This window comes from Atta colombica, unplaced genomic scaffold (assembly GCF_001594045.1).
Source record: "Atta colombica isolate Treedump-2 unplaced genomic scaffold, Acol1.0 scaffold58, whole genome shotgun sequence".
Classification (NCBI taxonomy): Eukaryota; Metazoa; Arthropoda; class Insecta; order Hymenoptera; family Formicidae; genus Atta; species Atta colombica.
The window spans coordinates 1,433,044-1,444,285 of NW_017259548.1; the positions used below are offsets into that span (position 1 = coordinate 1,433,044).

An 11,242-nucleotide genomic window follows, 5' to 3' on the forward strand; every position below is an offset into this window, starting at 1 on the left:
TAATGTGAAAAATGCAAAATGGTGGACTTTTCATCTCAATTTAATTCCTTTTGTCCTTATGCGAGAGTTTTATCGTTAATTATCAAATATCTTGTATATATGTACGTATATGTCTATACATATGATAAAATAATTGCTAAAGAAATATTATCGAACATAAAGTTCTCGTATAAAGCATCTAATATCAAGGTTGTTATAATAATAATTTACAATTTTCATAGAGATATGATATGATATGATTCATCGCAATTTTAATTATAATATTTCTTTTTTCTGATTATAATGAAATCATTAAAACAAAATAACTCACATAATTAAAACAAAATAAAATCAATTTTTAACGATTTTTAGCAAGTATAAAAAATATATTTTTCATGTGCAACATGATCGACAAATGTCTTTTTAATCAGAGTTTTTCTGAGAACTGAGATTCCAAATCTGCTAAGTCGTACACTTCGTTACAAATTAAGCACTTCGCCTTGCTGCCCGTTGTGAGATAATTATTCAAGAGAACGTGTTTCAACGTGTTTCTTTTCCACATAAATACAAAAGGATAGGATATATTTCGCGGCTAATAATTATGTGAAGGAAAGAAAAGTGGAAAAGCTCACCTTTTGAAATCGTGTATTTTCAGTACCAAATATCCAATACATTTTGTTCTTACAATTACATTGCAAAACTTAAAGAATTTTAAAATTGACATTCTATCGTAAAAATAAGCACGTTACAAATTGAAAGTAAGCGATCTTTTATCTATAAATATGGATAGATTTTAAATGATATAATAATTAATTTAGAAAAACAAATTTTATTTAAAAAGATAAAATCATATTGATATTAAAAGACATACGTATACATATATTTATGTGTATTTATGTTATCTTATACGTGATAAATTAATTACCGAATGAATAAAACTTTACGGAAATATATCTGTATTGTTTTACAAATATCATTTGTATATGTTCTATCGGCTGTTAAAATGGTGAATAATAAAGTATATTGTTAAAACGCTATTAAAACAGTGAATAAACATGAATGATAAAAATATTGATTAACATATAATAGTCTGTAAAATACGCTACTGTAACTATTACTATATCGTATCATGATAAAGATATAATACATTTAATGAATTAATCTAACGTTACGAACTAATGGGGGTGATAGTCGAATGGACGAGTTAAAAGATCGCAAAGTATAATCGACCATTATTTAATTTATGTCAATCTACTTGCAATGTGTGATTTCTATTTTGTTATAATTTCTTTTCAAAACTTAAAATATACAGCTCCCGTTTTTGTAAGTGATCCTTAAATCTGATATTTAGGATGACTCATCATATCAGCGTTTAATGGCAATTTATTGTATTCCGAGTAATTTTGTCTTCTTGTTAGTAAAAAAATTAATAATAATAAATTAAATCTTATATACATCATATATAAATGCTGGGAATCAAATTTTATTCTTTTTTTAATTTCTATTAAACTTCAACAAGGATATGTTATTGTAGAATTAAAAATGCAAAGATGTTACAGATGAAAAATTTATGAACCATATTGCTCATGGAAAATTATAAATGAGTATCAAATTTACGTATAAGTTATACGTGTTAAAAATTGAGACGATGATGAGACATCCTATGCCTTATTGACAATTATAATAAGTATAATAAGTAAACTCTACATAAAACTCGCAATTAATTCCTTAATTAGCGAAATTATTCTGACTGCATAATGCAAGAAACTTTTTTGGCAATTTATTACTATCGCGACAAAATTCAAATCAAAATGTTGAAATCTTAATATAATAACGTTTAATAGTACCGTTATATATTGTAATATAAACGCAAATGTTAAGATAAGTTTATGATAATTTATAAGTCTTGATAAAGATCTGGAGAACAATACATATATCATATGTTGGGAACAATGAATACATACTATTTATGAATTGTACTTATATGTATAGTCACTCTCTTCGACTAATAGTGTTTTTTGACAGAACTAGTGCGCACTCAGTGCACTTTAAAGTCGTTGTACAAAAATCAACGTAAAGATGTACATTTAATAAAAATATAGAAATAAATTTTATCAATTGAACTATCTCACTTTTATACTTAGATTAGAATAGTGTACAATAACTTTAATGTTCACTGATTGAGTGTGCACTGGTTCTAATAAAAAACGCTATAAAAATTTGTTATCCTGAGTTTGGCATTTCGATCAAGACTTTTATCCGAATTTATGCGAATATAACAAATTAAAATAGTTCAGTCACAGAAAGTAAGAAAAAACAATTTTGTGTTTCATAAATCAAATGATTATTAATCAAGTTCAATTAGCATATGTTTATAGTTCGCATTTTTTTAAACACACATAACTTTTAGATTCAAATTCGTATACGTACATACATATTACATGATACGTTACATGGGAGACTGAAATAAAAATGAACGTCACAATTCTAGTTGCAAAACTCATTTATTTTGCTCTACGAATGCAATCAAAATTCAGAACGAATAGAATTTACTGATTAGTTTTGTACAACGTATATTTTTTTTGGTGGGGTGGGGGGACTCATATTATTCAGTAAACATATATAGGAATCTATCGATAGTGCGATTGTTGTCTTAGGATCAAATATAAATTAAAAAATCAAATCGAACTATATAACACTCATGTTTTATAATCTAACGTACACACACATGAATATCTGTGAGAGAACACCATAAAGAATATTAATTGTAATCATAATTGTAATTTTTCCCTCGGGGGAAGAACGTAAGTTTGTCGAAAACATAAATGAGATAAAAAAGAAGATATTAAGAAATACGAGGTTCGTAGGAACAATTGAGAAGTGGAAATCAAATACATGCTGAGTTCAAATACTAATATTCTAAATTATAAAGAATAGAGATTTCATATTCTTTGCTTTTAGGAATGATTATTACGTTAATGTTTTAAGATACACAAAATATTAAATAAAAATCACAAAATCTTAAAAAATATATCTTTGAAATTTTAGCTACCACTACATCTAGTAACTAGATGTAAAAACGCTACAAATTACAAATTTCCTTAATTTCAGATTTAATGATCAAAAGTATTTAGATACTATGTCATACTTGTCATTCAAATTGTATAGATAACAGAAATTATTCTTGTTTTAATATATACATATATGTTAAGTTTTTAGATGTACACATATTAATGTTTAAAAGTTTAATAATAAATTAATATTAAATAATAAAAGATACGAACAAAGAAAAAATTTTTAATTTTAACTTACAAATTCTTTTGATATTTGACTTCCACTCTTCCCCCCGTGGAGATATCTATCCTTAAATGTTAGAAAGTATTGATGAAATTCTTACGTCTCTCTTACAATTATATTGATGTATTACAGATAATATAGCCAATGAATTACAAACAATAATATCGCTAATGAATATGATAAGATTACTCTTGTTTAAGTTCTACGTTAGATTTTTTGTTCGATCGTCTCGCTCGTATAATTTTACGTTTTGGAAAGACGGCAGTTTCCTGTGAATTACAATCCTAAAGGCGCGATGTTACAAGATCCTTGTTTTCATGTTTCGTCAGAGTCACAATTGGTAAATCTATTGCTAAATCACAAAACTACTGAATCTTGTTGCACGTGTCGTCTTAAAACAAAATATAATCGGAATAATAATACAGAGATTGATATGAGTTTTAATCGAGTAATTTTCGTATAATAAACAACGAGGCAGTGTTACATCAGGTTTGCTCATTCATAGTTTGTTTACAGAAGTTAAAACGATGTTGAATACATTTGGACCTTTATCTTAAAATTGTTTAAAAAAATTTAGCAAATAGAGAAAATATGATAATAAATATGTAGTAATGTTCACGTTTATAATAAAGAGTATTTAAAAAGATATAATTCATTTTCTATTTCCCCCCCTCCAAAAAAAAAAAAACAAAAATAAAAATCAAGAACAGAGATCTTGTAGAATTTCTTATAAGATAATTACATACAAGTGAACTTGTAACATGTTATTGTGAATTCATCTTAAACAAGATTTCTAAGTCGAGATTTAATTAAGATATTTGTTAATGTTAAAAATATATAAATTACAAAATTTAATTAAAAAATTATATCTTCTGTTGGTTTTTCATCATTTTACGAAGTAAAAATTAGGCTCGAATATAATATTAATTTTTGAATATTATCAATTGAGTTAAAGTAAACCATTAAAGAATTGGATCTAACACCTCCTTCTCTTTGTATTATTCAAAACTCTATATTTTAGTTCGACTGTCATTAAAGATTCATTCAACAGTGTACAGGTTTTGATAAATTTTTGTAGAAACGTAATTATTGTGAGTTTCATATATATTGTAGAGATTTGTATACATTTTAAGATTGTAAGTAAATTTTTTTCAATTAGCAACATATGCAAGTATCGAAAAGTCAGTTTGTATGTATGTTAATAAAACGATAATCGGTACGATCATCATACATGATGTATAATTGAGAATTGAGCGTGATACTGAACGTGCGATCAAGATGTGCGCTTTGGCCTCTTCGACTATTGACGCAAAACAGTAGTATGAATGATATGGAAGTGATGATTCAGGCGATGTCGTGAAAGTCAGCCGAGTAGAACTTCGAGCACATCGTCACCTCACCTTCGAGTTTTTGTTATAAACCATGGCAGTTTTTTGGCTTTCATGTGCGATAATATCAATGAATCAGTCAATAAATAGGAAAAATTTGAAAAGTTTGTATCCTGCATATTTTTTTTTCCCGCCATTTGATTTATTAGTCAACTTATACGATCATAGGACATAACACTTGCCATTCTTGCTATATCAATTTTAAAATCGTTAGAACGCGAACATTCGATGGTATAGATAAGTGATTGAGTCATTTATCTGTGCCATCATACATATAAAAAATGATTCGATCGCTGATTTTCAACTATTGGTAAAAATGAACATAATAGAAAGCATGGGAGTTCGCTTTTGTCTTGATTACTTCGAGTGATATGAAAATAATACAATCTGTCGCAAGTATCGAAAGTATCTATCTCTTCGAAAAGACGACTTATAAATAAAATATGCGAGGTGTGTTAAGAGTAAAATATATCGTAAAATATCAAGTGCTTACTCTCGTATTGATTCTGTGTTCGCTCTTGTTATACGTGCACTATCGTAGACGTATGAGACTCGCGTTTCTTTCGTCTCATCGCGTCTCCCTAGCATAGTCGGCGAACGTAATGTAAAGCAAACAATGCGAAATCGTCTATCGATCTATAGAAGTCTCCGCCACTTCTGACTGATTTCGACTAGACGCGGACACACTAAATCTGAATAAAAATAATCGCAATGGAATATCACCCGACAAAGACGATCGTTTTCGCGTATTGATAACATCGTTTCGAGCAACCTATGTCTATCAATATTCATAAATCACAGTCAATTTAATAGGAATGGACATAACGAATAACAATAAAAATAATAGTATCGATTTTCTGCCGAAATCTGCACGATCTCACTTTAACTGCTATTTTCTAATATTGATTCCATATATGTTTCAAAATCATGTTGAGCATCACAAAAATGAGCAATAGTCTACATACAATATATCTACATTATCGCTTTGCATCCATAATTTAAATCACTAGCTGATGCAAAGTATTTTTATCATCATTTATCTATCGCAATTTCATGTGGAAGTACACACATATGAAAGTGCATACCAAAAAACTACTACACATAAAACATACAATATATATTATATATATATATTGAATGTTATAACTTAAAATGCATATATTTTGCATTTAAAATTCAGATATATTTGCTCTTAGAGATTTTTATGTATAGCAGCTTTTAAAATATTTTAGTAATGCAGGCAATTAAATTTGCTAATAAATTAATTGTAAAGCGATAATATAAATGCATTCTGCACATGTAGACTGTAACAAAATATTAATTTATTATAGGAATGACAGAGTAAATCTACGAATCGATATGCTTTTCCGCGAATGCTTCTAAATTATATAATTAATATATAGAAGAGAATGGATCCAATTGACTACATGACTTTTTTAAGTTGTCATTACTGGATCAGTTTATTTAAGTAATCATATAGAGCCATTCGTTTCTAAAACTCAGCAGCTTACGGATTAAATCACAAAGTTGTAGAATACAAGAGTTAAAATACACTCTTTTAGGCTCCTTGACAAATATTTCGCGACATAAGCTATTAACGGTTCTGTATTGCAACAATCATTAAAAAGAAAATTACATTACGCGAACCATGTTAGGCAGACAAAACGATGGAAGAAAGCGTATCGATACAAAAAATTCTAATATTAAACAATTTTTTATCACCTTACATAAAAAAAAAAACGCGAACAAAACTAACGTAATTGAGTGAAGCTTATTGTGCGATGTATCTACAAATATTCAGACTTAAAATGCATTATTTATCAATTCACAAAGTTAAATATGCTGTGCGCAACGAAGATCTATGATATAATCTACAAGACAGCAACTGTTAAAGGCGATACCAATACAGTCTTAAAATAATTCTTAGTCGGTTTCATTGTTGTAGCAGTAAAATAAAACATCGACCAGATCTTTTAATATCATTTATAAAATTATCAAAGAGAAGAAAATATTAAAGGGACAAAATAAAGAAATTAAGATTTCAAACTGTGAAATTCATTTGGCACAGATACAATCGATATTTTAATATACTGCAACTCTATTTGAAATTACTTATCCTATCAGTTTTCATGTATAGGCGTAGTTGTTTTGTTTAGGCGGTATAAAAAAGATGTCGGACATGTCGCGTAGAGTAATATTAGAAAAAAGCCCCTCAAGAATACGTAGTAATTGATGCGGATGACACGTTTGATTACTTTTAGATCGATCACGTGCGAATTACAACTAAAAAAGTTTTGTAACTTTAATCATAACAATTCATTGTCTTTTTGTAAAAATTATTACAATAATTGAAAACCATAAGAGACAAACATGAAAGAATTAATGGTAAAAAGTCCTTCGCAATATAGAAAAGCAGCATATATTCGAGTTAATGTAAAACATTAATGACACCGATACAAATAGAAATTGTCATCAAATAAAATATCTGTATAGTTGTAGATATCTAAACAATTAAAAAAATTTGAAGCGTCTTTCCGTATTATACTATTTTTTCTATTTTCTTTATAGAGCCGCCAAAACAAACGATTTACGAATTGCATCTTAAAGTAGCGCGTTACGTTTTTGACGTAGTACGATTTACATAAAGTATACATGGGATTTCAATTAATATCAGTTTATACCTGCGAATAAGTACTTGTGGATTGGGGTTATGCATGAAGGGCTCCTTAAACTGTATAAGAACAAAGTTAAGACGTCGCCGCTACAACTACAGGAGGAACAACGTCGGGTTCTCCGGCACCGTCGGCTACAGCGGAATCGACGACTTTTTTAACTTTTATGGATTCCGCACTACTTTCTGACAAACTCTCCGGCTCACCGTTTTGCGCCGCCGCGTCTTCGTTCGTTGTCTCCTTCGATGGCCCTTCATTCAGTCCGTTACTATGTAATTTATCATCCAACACTGGCACATCCGTATTTCCGTTTTGTGTGGTTCCATTGAGTTTTTGCTTTTCCGAATCTACCGTAGTTTTGTCTTTCGTATCCACTACATTCTCTTCTTTCACTGTCTCCTCTTCTTTTATTGTCTCTTGTTGCGTAGTTTCATTCTCGCATTTATCAGCATCAGTAGTCTCCGTTTCCATTGTTTGGACCTTTTCATCAGCTTTTTCAGATTCTGCAATTATTTCTGAACTCTTCTCTGCAGATACTTCAATTGATACGGTTGCTTCTTTCCTTACGTCCGTAACTGTTTCTTCTGTTTCTGTTACCGCTTCCGATACCGTAGTTTTTTCCGTAGCTGTTTCTGTAACTTCCCCATTTTCTGTGACATCTACTGCTATCTCCATTTTTGTTACTTCCTGTTCGCTCTTTGCTAAAATATTCTCGCTTTCAGATGTATCTGAAACAATCTTTGATTCTTCCTTTACTTCATCTTTTTTCGCTGTCACACATTCTTCAGATTTGTTTGCTATATTTTTGTCACACGTTTGTGATTGTGGTACAATGTTATCTGCCTTTTCATCACTTTTAATCGTTTCAGTTTTATCGACATCTTCAGCTTGTGTATCTTTTGTAACATCTGTAGAATCTTCGATTTTTTTTTCGGAAGACGTGATAGTGGTCTCGGACTTTGATGCAGACTCTGGTACGGACACGTCCATGGAATCATCGGCTGCAGTAGTAATTTCAGTTGCAGTTGTATCTAAATTTTCTTCAGTCTTCTCTGCAATATCTTTATCATTGTCTTTTGTGGCTGGTGTGACATCATCTTTCACGTCACTTTTTGTGTTTTCAGAGGAACCTGATTCCTCATTTATGCTCTCCTCGGATTTGACATTAGATTCTGTTATCTTCTGTTCAGTATTTGAAACGTCTTTTTCATCTACTGCTGATTCTTTCACTTGTCCTGATGAAATTGAAGTGCTTTCTGATGGTTGGTCCTTTGCACATTCTTTTTCTATCGATTCAGTTACTTCTTTTGCATCATTTTTTTCAACTTTTTTATCACTGACATTGGACATTTCTACATCCTCGGAAGTGTCCATTGGCTCACTAACGTCAGCTGTACCTTCATCAACTTTATCATCTGTCGTTTCTATTTTTTGCCGCTTTGTAGACGATTGAAATGTCAAATCCAAAAAGGACTTAATAGTTGTATATGTAACGTTTTCTTCATCAGTCAGTGGAGCATTACCCTCACGTACTACAATTACTGTTGATAAACCTGCTTCCTTGGCAGCTGCAGCTTCTGTTATTGATTAAAGAAAGAAAAGAATAAGCAAAGATATTTGCAATTATCATCCAAATATGGATGATAATTGATATAGAATATATCAATTATTCTAATATAGAAAATTTTTTTTTATAATTATTTTTATTTCTCACATTTATTTTCTCATTCAGAAAGAAAGGAAATGTACGAATTATAAATAGTAGGGAACACACAGCTACAATACTAGATGTTTTAAACGGAAGTTATATATTTAAAATTATAACATAATAACGTAGACATTTCAGTTAAAATTTGACTATTATCAATATATAACAATATCAAGATGTTAAAAAAAAGAAATACATAAAATTAATAATGAAAATTGTTAATTTTATGTAGTTCTTTTCTTTTTTTTCAACATCTTGATATTGTTATGTACTGATGAGGGTTAAATCTTGACTGAAACATTTTATTATATTATAATTTTAAATATATGATTTCCGTTTAAAACATTTAGTGTTGTGGCTGTATGCTCTCTATTATTTATATTTTGTATTTTTGAGCCACCTTCAAACAGTTTAAATGTACGAACCTTTCACAACATCAGTAAGAAAAACAACATCAGAAGGATTTTCACTGATTTTACTTAATATATTTTTATAGCTGTCACTTTCTTGCTTTGCACCTATTTCTGTGTCAAAGAAACCGTTGAAATACTAAAAAAAGGACAAAATATTATATTATAATTCATACCAATACTTCAAGATATTTTATAGGACATTATAGTATAATATTATTGCGGAATACCTTAAGCAAATCACCATGTATAGAATATTCAAAAAGGAGCTTCTGTGCTTCAACACTGCCACTTGAATAGACATATATTTTTTGGCCATTGTTTGTCCATGATTCAATCGCTTTAGGAACATCCTCATAAATGCTAAACAAGAGGTATTCTATTGAAGCTTAATATTAAAACTAATTTAAATCTTTTTATTTTCTTGAAAATTTTATAATCATTTTTTATTAGATTTTATTAGATTGCAATTATTTTAATTTTTATAATGAAATTTAATTTGCAAACATTATTTTAAAGAATTACAATGGAAAAAAGATTTTTTGCAAAACCATTTTTTTTTCAATAATAATAGCTGTTTAGGTAAAAAGTAATTTTCAATAAATTTAACATTATTAACATTATTAAATATAAAATTAAAAATACAAGCATTACAGAAATTATGGTTATGCATATATAATAGAAATCTTATGTATAAAGAATATAAGTGAGATATACTGAAGTGAGCCCAAATACTACTATTCACCTCATCATTTGTGATAATTACATAATATAGTATATTATATGATTTTTTTAAACATATATATTATGGATGTCTTTAACATATTTGTGTGATATATTTTAACTATGTAATATCGTTTATGTAGGCTCGCTAATATTCTATGTGAACGAGCATACAGAGATTTGTAAAGATACATACAGGATTAATCAAATTATCTAATATAGAGATGAAAATCAGAGTAATAATAAGATAGAATCACTTACTGTCCTTTAATTGTGCCAGTTTTATATGCTTCACGCCACATATGTCCTTGTAGTTGCTTTAAAGCAGCTGTCTTACGATCGTTATCCATTTGCCACAAAACATTTTTCAAAAGTGAATCTTTTTCCTCTTCGGATTTATCGCCAGTAATTGCTGCAAAACCTTCCAATTTTTCTTCTTCGTCCTTTTTTGCCTATAAAAAGCATATTATTAAATCATTGGTAAGTGATATATAATTGATAAAAAGTAATAAAGATAATTGATAAAAATAATAAAGAGTTATTAAAAATGAACATCTAAAAAAAATGAGATTTTATAAAATTTACTTCAAAATGTATTCTTTATCAGTTCTTCTTTATCTAAAATTATCTATGTTTAATGTAAAGAACAAAGAAATATACATGTTATGAAATGTACACGGTAGATAAAAAAATATAAAAAAAATAGTGTTTATAGAATTTATTAAAGATATTATAAATATATTAAAGATAAAGGATTAATTTTATACAAATTAAAAATTGTACTCATATTACAGGCTGAAAGAAAGAGTAGTTGACTAACTTTAAAAGGATGATAAAGGAAAAAAGGACAGACTTATTATTTATAACTTTCATTAAAAATTTTGTCTTAAAAGAATAAAAAAAAGTAATCGTTTAATAATTTATTATAACAAGACTTTATAAACTTATTCATTACTTGTAGCAAAATAGTTGTTTTGATTGAAGATTTTTATTTTCAATTATATTATTAAATTAATTGCAATTAAATGTATTTTTTTATATTTATTAAGCTTTATTATCAACATC

The 11,242-nt window shown here is 28.4% G+C and overlaps 1 protein-coding gene across 1 annotated transcript in view; it reads right to left on the reverse strand.

Annotated features, from left to right (window-relative positions):
* Positions 1 to 7,198: 7,198 nt before the first annotated feature.
* LOC108692050 (enolase-phosphatase E1) overlaps positions 7,199 to 11,242 on the reverse strand; it is a 5,303-nt gene continuing 1,259 nt past the window's right edge. Inside the window, exons 3-6 of the mRNA XM_018200155.1 lie at positions 10,439 to 10,629; positions 9,685 to 9,817; positions 9,470 to 9,593; positions 7,199 to 8,913 (exon numbers count right to left, since the gene is read on the reverse strand). Of these exons, the coding sequence (XP_018055644.1) occupies positions 7,412 to 8,913; positions 9,470 to 9,593; positions 9,685 to 9,817; positions 10,439 to 10,629 (1,950 nt within the window). The 3' untranslated portion in view covers positions 7,199 to 7,411. The remainder of the gene's footprint in view (positions 8,914 to 9,469; positions 9,594 to 9,684; positions 9,818 to 10,438; positions 10,630 to 11,242) is intronic.